This window comes from Geotrypetes seraphini, chromosome 8, assembly GCF_902459505.1.
Source record: "Geotrypetes seraphini chromosome 8, aGeoSer1.1, whole genome shotgun sequence".
NCBI lineage: Eukaryota > Metazoa > Chordata > Amphibia > Gymnophiona > Dermophiidae > Geotrypetes > Geotrypetes seraphini.
In genome coordinates this window covers 122014925-122028032 of record NC_047091.1, presented here as the reverse complement: position 1 = coordinate 122028032, position 13108 = coordinate 122014925, and the positions used below count along the sequence as shown (strand labels likewise).

Here is a 13108-nt window from a genome sequence, read left to right as displayed (position 1 = left end):
TCATTTTCTATCCCATTCTCCCCAAAGAGCTCAGTACAGGTTAACACACATAGAGGGGCATAATCAAAAATGTGCCTAAGTCTGAGGGTGGACGTTTTGTGCAAGACGTCCACAAACCCAGCAGGAAAAATATCCATTTTCAAAGCTGACAAATGTCTATTGTGTATTTTTGAAAATGAGCTAGGTATAAATTTTAGTCCTTAGGACATCTACCTTTTTAGCCCATTTTCAAAAATAAAAACGGCCACGCAAAAATGTACGAAAGCAAGTTTTGTAGATGCACCCACCAGCTACCTTGTCTGATTGTGGCAGAAGGAATCCCCATCAGCTGAGCTGGTGTCGGGGATTCCTGGCGGCTCAGCTGATGGGGATTCCCCCTGCCAGGATCAGCTAAGCCAGGGAGCACTATATCCATCCCCCCAACATCCCCTGACATCCCAGACCTTCCCCTGACATCCCTGATATTCTGCTGACATCCCCCACATCCTCCTGGCATCCCCAATATCCCGCTGATATTCCTGGGCCCTCCCTCCCATTTCCCCAGAACCCCCCATACCTTCAGAAGAGCAAACAGCAGGAAGGAAGCTCACTCTCTCTTGCCTACAGGGCCACATGCTGCAAATAAGAACATAAGATTTGCCACTGCTGGGTCAGATCAGTAGTCCATCGTGCCCAGCAGTCCACTCATGCGGCGGCCCTTAGGTCAAAGACCAGTGTCCTATTTGAGTCTAGCCTTACCTGCGTATGTTCTGTTCCAGTAGGAACTTATCCAACCTTGTCTTGAATCCCTGAAGGGTGCTTTCCCCTATAACAGCCTCCAGAAGAGCGTTCCAGATTTCTACCACTCTCTGGGTGAAGAACTTCCTTATGATTCCAGTTTTATTACAGCATTTTTCTATGATCCAGTTTTATCATAGTGTCTTTCTACGATCGTGTTTGTTTACCCATATTGTGTCAGGCGGCAGGAACTTTGTAAGACTCTATACAAGTAACCTCAGTTGTGCTTGATTTTATGTCAGTTGGCGCCATCTACTGGGCTACATTTTACAACCCCTGAGGAAAGCCTCTGTGGCCGAAACACAGACCATGTTGGGGTTTAGCATATGTCTTATTGCAAAGGACTTTACATGCCTGCCTTGTTTTGTTTAATTCATGTGTATACTTGTGCAAATTTTAACTGAAATTTAATTTTTTAAATAAACATATTTGTCCACACAGTGGTTAGTCGAGTGTCCCTTCCCCACTTCCTTCTCTGTTCTCATGGTTTGTCCGTGGGGTTGTGTTTTTTTCCTTTGTACTGTACGATATAAATTAAACAGCCAGGACCTGCCAGAGTGCTGGGGTCAGTGGCGTAGTAAGGGGGGTGGGATGGTCCATCCTGGGTGCCATCTTGGGGAGTGCAGGTACCTATCCTCCTCTCTGCCCCCTGATCCTTCCCACTTCTCCCCCCCCGCTGCACACCTTCACTTCCTCCCCCCCACTGTACCTTTAGCTCTTCATTGAAGTGAGCAGCAACTCCAACCTGCTGCTCGCGCCTGCTTCGGCTCTCCCTCTGACATCACTTCTGGGTCCCGTGCCTAGGAAATGATGTCAGAGGGAGAGCCAACGCGGGCTTGCGCTGGGAAAGTTAAAGAGGTAGGAGGGAAGGTAAGGGGCGCGCATGCACAGCAGGGGGAACGGGGGCAGAGAAGAGGGCAGGGGAGGAATGCCACCGCCCCGGGCACCTCGCACTCTCGCTACGCCACTGGCTGAGGTTCTTTATCCAGAGAAAGATAATACTCAGCCAGGGCTGGTTGTTTTCCTGCCAGCAATATATCTGCTAGAGTCACTGGTGCTGGTAGACAAGCAGGATTTCCATGCCAGTGGATACTTCTGGCACTTAAATTATCTCAGGGCTTTTCAGCAGTTTGCACAAAACAAATGCCTTTAACTTTCCCATGCTCTGAAAGATTTTTGCATGTAAAATCACTAGACCAGGGGTTCTCAGTCCAGTCTTCAGGGCACACCCAGCCAGTCAGGCTTTCAGGATATTCACAGTGGATATTCATGAGATAAAACTGCAGCACTGCCTCCTTCTATCTCGTGCATATTCATTGTGGATATCCTAAATTTATGCATCCAGTTGTTCAGTGCAGTGATCCAAGCAGCATGGCTTTACCACAGGCAGGCTGCATTAATGCATCTGATTGCTTTATTGGATTTGATGACTAATGAATTGAATCAAGGACATGTGCTGAATATAGTCTACTTAGAGTTCAGCAAAGCTTCTGATACTGTCTCGCACAGAAGGCTCATAAATAAACTCTGTAGCCTGGGTGTGGATCCCAGTGTGGTGGATTGGTTTAGAAACTGGTTCAGCGATAGAGCAGCGGTAAATCGAATTCACTCAAAAGAGAGAAGGGTAAGTAGTGGAGCGTGTCAGGGATCAGTTTTATTCAATGTTTGTAAGAGAGGTAGCAGAAGAGTCGGAGGGAAAAGATTTGCAAAAGAGTGGACACCTCTGAGGAAGTGGACAGAATGGGGATCCACAGTGGTGTGACTCTGTCAAATGTATGGAAAAACATGAGAGTAACTTGCAGCAGAAACATCCCCAAAAGGCTGTGGTATTATTTTGAAAGGTTAAGTGAAGGACACAGTAGAAGGGAGAATGGGTGGTAGGTTCCATATGGGAATTTGTTTGTGTATCTACCCAAAGTTGACAAATCACTGCTGGTCAGATTGTATAGATTACTGTTCTTCAACTGCCGGTCCGCGGTCCAGTGCCGGTCTGCAGAATATTTCTGCCGGTCCGCGCAGGGCCAGCGAGATCTACAAATTAAATTTCCTGTCGGGCATCTGTTCCCCTTTCCCTTTCAGGGCCGGTGCTAGGATCGGCTGCGGTACTGCTACAAATGGACGGCGAAAAGAAAGACAGAAGCCGTGGGACTTTTCCTCTTGCCTGCATCGCTATAGGCTTTGCCAATCTTGATCCCGTGGACTTTCATCGTTGGATTGATTTTACTGTGGATCATTGGGTCTCCATTTCTTTTTGGCAGATTGTATAGATCAAATATTATTTCTATAGTACTAAATGGACACACAGACAGTCCCTGCTTCTTGAAGCCTGCAATTTAAGAAAAACAGGCAGACAAGAAACACAACTAAACATAAGGGAAAGAAAGTCTTTCAGTTAAAACAGAAGGGGGTCAGCTGCAAGGTTACGGTTGTTTTTTAATCTGTACTCATTTTCTTCTCAGGCTTTTTCTTACTTATTTTTGCAGCTGAGCAAGCGGTCCTAATGCCTTTCATTCTCTTTCTGGTCCAGGTCATTGCGAACCATCACATGCAATCCATTTCCTTTGCATCTGGAGGAGACACGGTAAGAAATGGAAGGGCTGAAAGAGTTGTACACAAGTGATGAGTCATACACCAATCAGATGGTTCCAAGAGGAAGATGCACAAAGCTCTGGGCAACGAAAGCCGGGCTGGGAGCAATTTTCTTTTGCTGGGCTACACTCAGCACAATAGCATGCAAATCATATGCATGCTAATTGTGCTGAGTAGGCCAGTAAAAGAGGAGAGGAACTGTGCCTGGTGCCTGCTCAGAAGAGCAAAGCAGTAAGCACAGCTCCTCTCCCCCCCATCCCTTTATCACAACAAGCTCCCTCTGCTCCTTCCTTCCCTTCTTCCCACTGTTCTCCTGGTGCTGTTCAGCTGTTCAGGGCTTCCCCTGCCAGTTCAGCTGATCGCAGCTCCAGAGCCGTGATCAATTGAACCGGCAGGGGAAGCCCCGATCAGCTGAGCTGGTTCTGCTCTCCAGTGCCACTCAGTGCTGCTCTCTGGTGCCGCTCAGCTGATCAGAGCTGGCTTTATTTTTAACATCTGCTGTTGTGCGTGCTTTGTGTGAGTGTATGTCCCATGCCCAAGGGCTAACGGCAGCGCTAGACTTTTCCTAAAAAATAAAAATTCCCCATTGAGTGGTGGGCGTTCCCTTCTTTTCTCTTCTGTGCATTACAAAGAATGCTCATTTAAATACTAATGAGCTCCTTGTAATGCATTCGCTTAAGGTTCTTGGTGGCTGCTACTGGGATCGGATCAGTAAAAGCTCCTGAGAACCCTTTTGTGCATAGGAGGCAGAGCTTCCTTGCAAGTCACACTGGTTTTAACAAGTTTTACTTTCAAGCAGTGGCGTAGCGAGGGTAAGTGGACCCGGGGGGGGGGGGGGGGCGCTGCTCCCCTCCCTCTTCTCCCCCCTCCCCCCGCCGCATGCCTGGAAGTGACATCAGAGAGAGGCAACACTGATGTGGCCAATAAGTTTGTAATGCTGCTCATGCAGGAAAAATTAAAGAGGTACAAGGGAAGGGGGCACACATGCGCGGCAGGGGAAGTCAGGAAGGAGGTGCCTGTGCCCTTTACAAATACCGCACCTGGGTTGGAACCCCCCCCTTACTACACCAGTGCTTTCAAGGAAAGCTTCTGAGCGTCTGGGCCCAAATCTCTTCAAATGTGAGGGGTTTTAATAAGACAAGGGTGTGGCCAAATGCGCAATGCTCTGTGAACCTGGTAAAAATTTAAGATCTTGATATTGGCACATAGAGTATTATTTCAGCTACAGCCCTCATATCTCTCGAACTTGGTGTTATTTTATGCCCCCAAGATGTTTATTACGATCTCTGAATGACAACAGGGTAGTTGTTCCCCATATTTCGAAGGCACATCTTGTGTCAACTAGAGATTGTGCGTTTTTCTATTTAGTACCTGATTATCTTGCCTCCCAGTTTTCCATGAATAGTTCCTACAGGAGTACTCGTAGAATAAATCTATTTAGTTATCCTTCTCTTAAATCATGCCAATACAAGAAGTTCTTTGACCAAATTTTATCATTCCAAGCCGCCAAACTGAACACATTGCTTGGAAGATTAATACTTGAGGCTACTTCCTATCTTGACTTTAGAAAATCACTAAAAACACGTCTGTTTAATTTATTTTCCTCTTAGTCATTTTATTATTAAATCTATTATGATCCTTATCAGTTTTTTATTCGCTAATTAAGCTATTGTCTTAACTTTATCGATTTTACCTGGTGTATCCTTTTTATTGATTGTATCTTGTATTAGATACTAATTGTTTATCCTATATTTTAAATATTGACTGTATGTTATCCTTTGTTGTGAACCGCTTCGAACTCTTTGGTATAGCGATATACAAGAAATAAATTATTATTATGGAATAATCTGCCCATAGATTTGAGAAAAGACGAATCATATAAATTTTAAAAGACATCTAAAAGCGCATTTTTTTTTTCAATTAGCTTTCTCAAATTGAATAATTGAGTTTGGGACTGTAATCTGTACTAATATAATGATTAATTTTTGATATGGATAAATTTTTTTTAATTGTATGTATTAATTATAGTTTATTAAGATTTACTGTTTTTATTAGAATTATTATTTACTTTTGCTTTTATTTTATTCTTCCCTATTTTAAATGGAGTTCCTTTCTTATTGAATATGTATTATATTGTACACCGCTTGGATCCTTTTTTAGGCTGTTATGCGGTATAGAAAATTTTTAATAAACATAAACATAAAAAGTACCGTGTTGGGAGCGATTTTATTTTACAGGGCTATGCACACACAAATAGCATGCAAATCATATACATGTTATTTGTGCTGAGTAGCCCCATAAAACAGGAGAGGAAGTGTGCTTGGCTCCTGCTCAGAAGAGCAATTGCTAGGCATGGCTCCCTCCCCCCCATCCTTCCTGTCGGCTCCATTTTCAAAGTCCTGCTGCTGCTGCTCTCCCTGCCAGCTCATATGATTGCAGCTCTGAAGCCGCGATCAGCTGAGCCGCCAGGGGAAGTCCCGAACAGCTGAGAAGCAGGGGAAGACTCGAAGCCGCCAGCAGCTTCGGGGAGTCCTGCGGCTCATTTGATTGGGGTTCCCCTGCCGGCTCAGCTGATTGCAACTCTGGAGCTGGCAGAGAGAGCAGGGGCTGCAGGCTGAGCTGGGGACTTTTTTTTTTTTTTAATGGGCGCGGCTGTTGTGCATGTGTTGTGTCCTGCTGGAAATTTTTGCCCCATAATAATGGGGCATTCCCTTTTGTACATCACAAGGAGAGCTCATTTAAATACTAATGAGCTCTCCTTGTGCTGCATTTTCATAGGGTTCTCGGTAGCTGCTATGAAGATCAGTAGCCGCCCCACCCTCCCCCCGAGAATTCTTTTGAATATCAGCAGGAGAGCTTCTGTGCCAGTAAGACTGCTTTAATGAGTCTTACTGGCATGGTAAGCTTTTGAGCATCAGGGTCCAGGGGAGCAGTCATCCAATGGAATATCTCCATTGGTTGATTTAGCTTCTGCCGTTGCTCAATTTGAAACCAGCATTTAAACCACATTGTTAGTGAAAGTGATGAAATTGAATGACTGTCCAAAGGAGGATGCATTCTTACTTTTCATTGTATTTTCAGTTAAAATTCCAGTATAGCACTGCAATGTCATGAAGTTTTGTTGGCACAGCCTTTTCCCATTGGTTGGCTTCTCCTTGGTTGCATCCTGAAAGAAGCTTATCGGTCTTTTCATGATCAAAGCTAAAATGCACACTCAAAATTCAGTTTTAGAGCTTTCATTATTTCTATCTTCAGGATACCACAGACTATGTTGCCTATGTGGCTAAGGATCCAATTAACCAAAGAGGTAAGACAAAGTCCTTGGTTTATCACCTGGCTCCAAGGAGCCATTTTGAAGGAGAAAAGGGAAGATAGTTAAGTGTAAAAATGCCTATGATCAGAGTCATCTTTTCACTGGAACAAATGCCTGGGGTGAAGTAAAGGGGTCTGGGGTAGGGAGTTTCTAGAAGAGAATGATAAGCCACAGGAATGGGATGAGAAAGAGGAGAGGAACCGTAGGGCTAATGGCCGATGAAGATAATAGTGGATGAGAGCAGTGTTGATACTTTTTAAATTTTAGTGCTGGTAAACAGTACAAGTTGAGGAAGATACTACAAGTGATGATTAATTGTGAAAATGACTTTTTGACAGCTAAAATGTAATGCTAAAAATATAGGGTAATGCATTTGGGCTGCAAAAACCCAAGGGAATGGTGTAATATAAGGGATGAAATAGTTCTTGCACAAAAGATGAGTGGGTTCTAGAGGTGATCAAATCTGATTGCCCTAAGGGACTTGTATACCACTCAAAGTGGTTTACAAACAGGAACTTCAAGCATTTTCCCTGTCTGTCCTGATGGGCTCAGTTTATGTAATGTACCTGGGGCAGTGGAGGATTAAGTGACTATGGCGCAGGGTTTGAACCCACAACCCCAGGATGCTGAGGCTTTAGCTCTAACCACTGTGCCACACACTGGTCAGATAGAAAGAAAAGGCAATGGCAAAAGCCAGAAGGATGCTTGAGTGCATAGGGATAGGAACAGAGATGATAATGCCTTTCTATGTCCCTGGTGAGACCCTGCATCGTTCTAGAGATTGCACCATCAAAAGGATATACACCAAATGAATTAGTCTTGGGCCAGTTGGTGCTTTAGGCTCCTCCCCGGTGTATTCCAGAATCCTCCAAGAAGGGGAAGGCCCACCATTTTGAAGAAGCAGGCTTGCTGGAGGGAGTAGGCATTTCTCCTGCTGGCCTTCGTCTTAAAGATGTGGAGGGTTGTTGGGGGGGTGGGGTGTTTGGGGGGGGGCAGGGAACCCTGGTGACAGGAGGGAGTGGGCATCCCTCCTGCTGTCCTTCATCTTAAAGCAAAAGGGGGGGTTGTCAGGAGGTTGTTGGGGGGGGGGGGGATGAATCCCCAGCGGCAGGAGGGAGTGGGCATCCATCTTGCTGATATTGTACAGGGTGTGGGGGTACCGGGCAGCAGCAGAGGAGAGGGGGTATTGGCGGGAGGGGGAACATTTCCCTCACTGCTCTCCCTGCCGGTCAATCAGCTGAGCCAGCAGAACTCGGGGAGACCTGCGGCTAAGTTGATCGGGGCATGGAGAGCAGCTTTGACAGAAGGGAGAAGCTGTACACTTCTGAGCAAGCACCAGGCATAGTTTCTCCCACTCAATACCGGCAATTCTTTGCACAAATGGCATGCATATAATTTGCATGTTATTATGCTGAGAATCGCCCATAAAATAAAAATCACGCTCACTACATTGCCTCGCTGGATTTTACCAGCAAGTTTTGAGAATCCAGCTCCTAGTCCTTAGTTTGGAGAATGAAGTGAGTTGCCTAAAGTGAGAAGGAGCCTTGGCGAGATTTCAACCCTGATCGTGGTCCTCAATAGCTGCAAAGTGTGAATGAGTGGTTGTCTGTAAGTTTGCCTCTCTTTATTCAGGAGAATAAGGTTTGGGCAGGAGTTTACCAATAAAGACACGACATCTTCCCTTTCTTCCAGCTTGTCATATCCTGGAGTGCTGTGATGGGCTGGCCCAGAGCATCATCAGTACCATTGGCCAAGCCTTTGAGCTCCGATTCAAACAATACCTCCACAGCCCCCCCAAAATGGTGGTACCACATGACAGGTAAGGTGCAAAGAGATCAGAATGGCATTATCTTTTCCCACTGTTGGTAGTCCAATGAAACATCCTCAAAGAGCTTTCCAAGCACTGTTAGAAGCGTTCAGTAACGTGTAGAGGAAACTAGCTTATGCATACCTTTCCTTGTCTGTCAGGTGATGACAGTGTTGGAGACATGGAAATGGTGATCCCGTAAAGAGTGTTAATAAAAACCTTTCAGATTGTAACTTATAGATGAGATCCACGTGTCCAACACTATGATCCTGAATCACTCAGTGGACTTTGCAAGCAAAGATCATTAGAAAGCTGTAAGTGAGAGCTGCACCGGGATCTTGTTCTAAAGCACAAATTAATTAGAAGCCTATTTGAGCTGTTCTAGATCTCTGAGCTAGAGAATGACATGGGGACAAATTTTTCCCCGTCCCTGTGGGAACTCATTTTCCCATCCCATCTCCATGTGTTTTGTCGCTGTCTCTATCCCATTCCTGTAAACTCTGCCTTAACTGCACAAGCCTCGAACACTTATGATTTTAAAGTGTTTGAGGCTTGTGCAGACAAAGCCTCAAACACTTTAAAATCATAAGTGTTCGAGGCTTGCAGGAATGGAGCAGGGACAGGAAAAGAACTTGGGGGGACGGGATGGGAAAATAAGTTCCCGCAGAGATGGGGAAAAATTTCTCCCCTTGTCACTCTCTACTTGGGAGAACAGTATAGAAAATTGAATAAATAAATAGTGTGAAAAGTTTCAGTCTCTGATAACCAGACCAGAGCTGGTATTGTGACATCATAATGCCTCATTCCACCAATAAGAGCCAACCTCATCAGTGATGTCACAATGGCTTGATTGTCCTTTACTTGGCTCACTTTTACTACATTTTGATTTCTAGAGTAGTGCAGTGTAGAGAATGACATGGGGACAAATTTTTCTCCATCCCCACAGGAGCTCAATTTTCCCGTCCCATTCCTGCGAGTCTTGTCGCTGTCTCTGCCCCATTTCTATAAGCTCTACCTTAATCACAAAAGCCTCGAGCACTTATGATTTTAAAGTGTTTGAGGCTTGTACAGATGAGGACAGAGCTTGCAGGAATTGGGCCGGGACAGAAAAAGAACTCACCGGGATGGGAAAATTGAGTTCCTGTGGGGACAGGGAAAATGTTGTACCCCGTGTCTCTAACTCAGATATCTTAGAACAGCTCAAATAGGCTTCTAATCAATTTGTGCTTTAGAAAAAGATTCCGGTGCAGCTCTCAATACAGCTTTCTGATGATATTTGATTGCAAAGTCTACTGAGTCATTCAGGATCATAGTGTTGGACATGTGGACCTCATCTATAAGTTACAATCTGACAGGTTTTTATTAACACTCTTTACTGGATCACCATTTCCATGTCTCCAAATTTGTCCCCGTGTCATTCTCGAATCTGAACCCCTATCACTAGCTCTGATTGAACTTGTCTTTTCAATGTTACATTAGTCCACCCGAGCTTTATAAGAACCTCCAGACCAAGGGGAAACGATTACAGGCTTGGTTTATACTCAGTCTTGTACTCCACCCTGCTCTTTCTGTTAGTAAAAGAGGAGAACATTAAGCATCGATATTTCATGAAAATAAAGACACAGAATGGGGGAATACCTCCTTACTTAGGGTTTCATTTACTAAGGCTGAGTTTTTGCATGGAAAGTTTGTTGAGCCAAGGCAGCAATAAAGACTTTACATTGTTAGAGAGGCTTCCTGTATCTCAGGAGGCCACCAAACAGTCAGCATGAGTGGGACCTGGGACAGGAAAGTCCATGGGACCCTGGGGAGGTAATAGGAGAGGCTATTGCATTGTACTTATTGCTGAATAATGTACCCAACCTCAAGCGCATTATAGAAGAGGACTATAAATATAATGATGCATGTTGGCCCCACTAGGCCACCAATCCCTTAGTAATCATTCAGACTGATACTTGTATTTTGCTCAGAATGACATCATGTGAACAATCTGCTTGGGGAGAGGAGGAAGAGGAGGCATCCGGGCATGATTATTATAACAGTATCCCAGGCAAGGAGCCTCCCCTGGGGGGATTGATTGACTCCAGGACCAGGGTGAACCATATTCATACCCAGCCTTCCAGCACCAATCACTTCAGTCAGGTTAGTAAATGCACTAGGCCAAGAGGGCTGAAAAGAGCAGAGATGTTCCTAGAAAGTTGTAGAGAAGGGACTACTGATTAGACAATGACACAGGGACAAATTTTTCTCCGTCCCCGCAGTAACTCAAGTTCCCTGTCCCGTCCCCGTGAGTTTTGTCGCTGTCCCTGCCTCATTCCTGTAAGCTCTGCCTTAACCATATATGCTTTGAACACATGTGATTTTAAAGTGTTTGAGGCTTGTGCAGATGAGGGCAGAGCTTGCAGGGATGGGCGGGGGCAGGGACAGGAAAAGAACTTGCGGGGACAGGACTGGAAAATGAGTTCCCGCGGGGACGGGGGAAAATTTGTCCCCATGTCAATCTCTACTGCTGACCTCTACTGAAGGCGTCATTCATAAGAGGGTGTTTTGGGTCCAGATGGCAAAATAAATTGCCGAATGTTTTGGGACTGTTGTCCTCTGTTGAGAGCAACATTCATGGAGGATTTGGGGGTCTAGACAGCAAAATAGATTGCTGAATGTTTACCAGTGTAATAACTCTCTCCTCTTGGACTTTTGTAAGCGGGTGCAATGTAATGTGAGTAGGGATATGAGTATTGATGCTTACAGCACTAGTCATTCAGGGTCTACGAAGAGGAGAAATTCTGCTGCTGCTGACACAAGTTCTGTCTCTTGCCTCCTTCCTAGGTTGGATCTCCAGCCCGGAGAGACCAAGCCGTTTTCCCGGGAACTCACTGGGATAATAATAGCCAAGGTACAGAGAGAAAATACTGGGGATAGCCTGACTGACTACTTTTTATCTATTTATGTATTAATTACATGTCCGACGGGTATTATGCAGCCCAGAGCAAGTTGCAAAAGAATCCTTCAAATGAAGAATATTGCATAACATAAATTATACAGTAAACACTTCTAAATAGGAACAAATTTTATAGCTGCCTAATAATACTTGTGGTGGAACTGATAGATGCCTACTGTGCTCAAGATCCTGCCTTAGAGTTCTGTTAGGTCACAAGGAGCTGCAGTGGGAATTTTATATATTTATTTATTCTGGACTTGCCTATATCACCTTTAACTATGAGAATAGAGCAGGCAGTGCACAATCTACAATTAAAAATCAATAACACAAAGGAACTACAAATCATGATAGTAAAGAATCAGCCATACTTAGATAAACACACATTCCGACTTATTTCTGAGTGAAATGGTGTGGTGGTTGTGTTAGTCCACTCTTCAATATGTAGAAATAAAACAAAATCATAAAGGGAGGAAAACCCCCCCCACCTTTTTTTTATTGGACTAACTTAATGTCATTTATGATTAGCTTTCGAAGGTAACCCCTTCTTCCTCAGATCAGACTTCTTTCTGGAAACATGACAATCAAACCTCAAGAAGCCTTGTTATCAAATTGGAAAAGCTTGCTCAAATAACCATGTTTTAACCGAGGTTTTAAACTTTTTGTAAGGAGAGTTCTCCACAAATTGCCAAAGCTAAAGAATTCCATAAAACTGGTGCTAAAAAGAAAAAAAAGGACTTGCCGTTAGGCTACTAAAAGTCTTGAGTTCTATCAAACCATAACCAGTGAGCTCTAGCTTATGTTTAGAGATAGGATTAATATGGAAATAGCTAAGCTTTAGCCTTCATTCCTTTACTTATCATTTAATAGGAAATATAGTGCCAGCACCTCCAGTTGTGTGGCATCTTCCCTAGTCCTGTCCTGCAGTATCAGTACAGAAAGACAGCAAGTGCAGGGCAGGATTAATTCATCGAGGGCCCCTAGGCACACAAGTACACTGGGCCCCCTGCCCCGCCCCACCCCACCATGTGCCCAGGCGGAAACAAGAAGCTGCATCAGAGGGAAGCTTTGGGCAAGCAGCACCGCTTGCACAATTACAGTTCCCGTTGCCTTTCTTACCCGCGTTGCTTGCTTGTCTTACTTTCCGTCGATGGGGTAGGGCCCGCGTTGCCGATCGTGGAGGGGGTCCACGTTGCCGATTGATGCTGGAGAGGCCCATCACCGTTTGGATAAAACAACGTTGATGCCTTCCTTCATCGGGCCCCCCTGACCATTTTGGACCCTAGGCACGTGCCTATTTGGCCTATTGGTTAATTCTGCCCTGAGCAAGTGAGCTGATAGACTAGTTCTGTTTAAATCTGTAAGTACCAAAATGTTCTTGTGCTTTTAAGGATCATCTAAAGATGGCTACCTCCAAGCGATCAACCAGCCCTCTGGGTGCCGGGACTATGAAGAGCACATGTATGTGAACACGCAGAGCCTGGATAGTTGGGACATCGAGAATGAAGCTCTTCAAGCAGCAGAAGAGAGCCCCATGAAGGATCTCTTTGACATGAGTAGAATATTCAGCTGTCTTCTGGGATAAGAATGTCAGTGAAAGGCAGAAGACAGAAAATGGGAGAGAGCAAGGGGGCGAGGGAAAGGGAGGAGATGAAAGTGAGATGGGAAGACATTTGAAGTAGTGAGC

The 13108-nt window shown here is 44.8% G+C and overlaps 1 protein-coding gene across 1 annotated transcript in view; it reads left to right on the top strand.

The window, feature by feature from the left end:
* Window positions 1-13108, top strand: part of SHC2 (SHC adaptor protein 2) — a 41246-nt gene that overhangs the window by 24156 nt on the left and 3982 nt on the right. The window contains exons 5-10 of the mRNA XM_033956507.1: window positions 3305-3358; window positions 6622-6673; window positions 8372-8498; window positions 10457-10628; window positions 11313-11379; window positions 12813-12977. Coding sequence (XP_033812398.1) covers window positions 3305-3358; window positions 6622-6673; window positions 8372-8498; window positions 10457-10628; window positions 11313-11379; window positions 12813-12977 — 637 coding nt within the window. The remainder of the gene's footprint in view (window positions 1-3304; window positions 3359-6621; window positions 6674-8371; window positions 8499-10456; window positions 10629-11312; window positions 11380-12812; window positions 12978-13108) is intronic.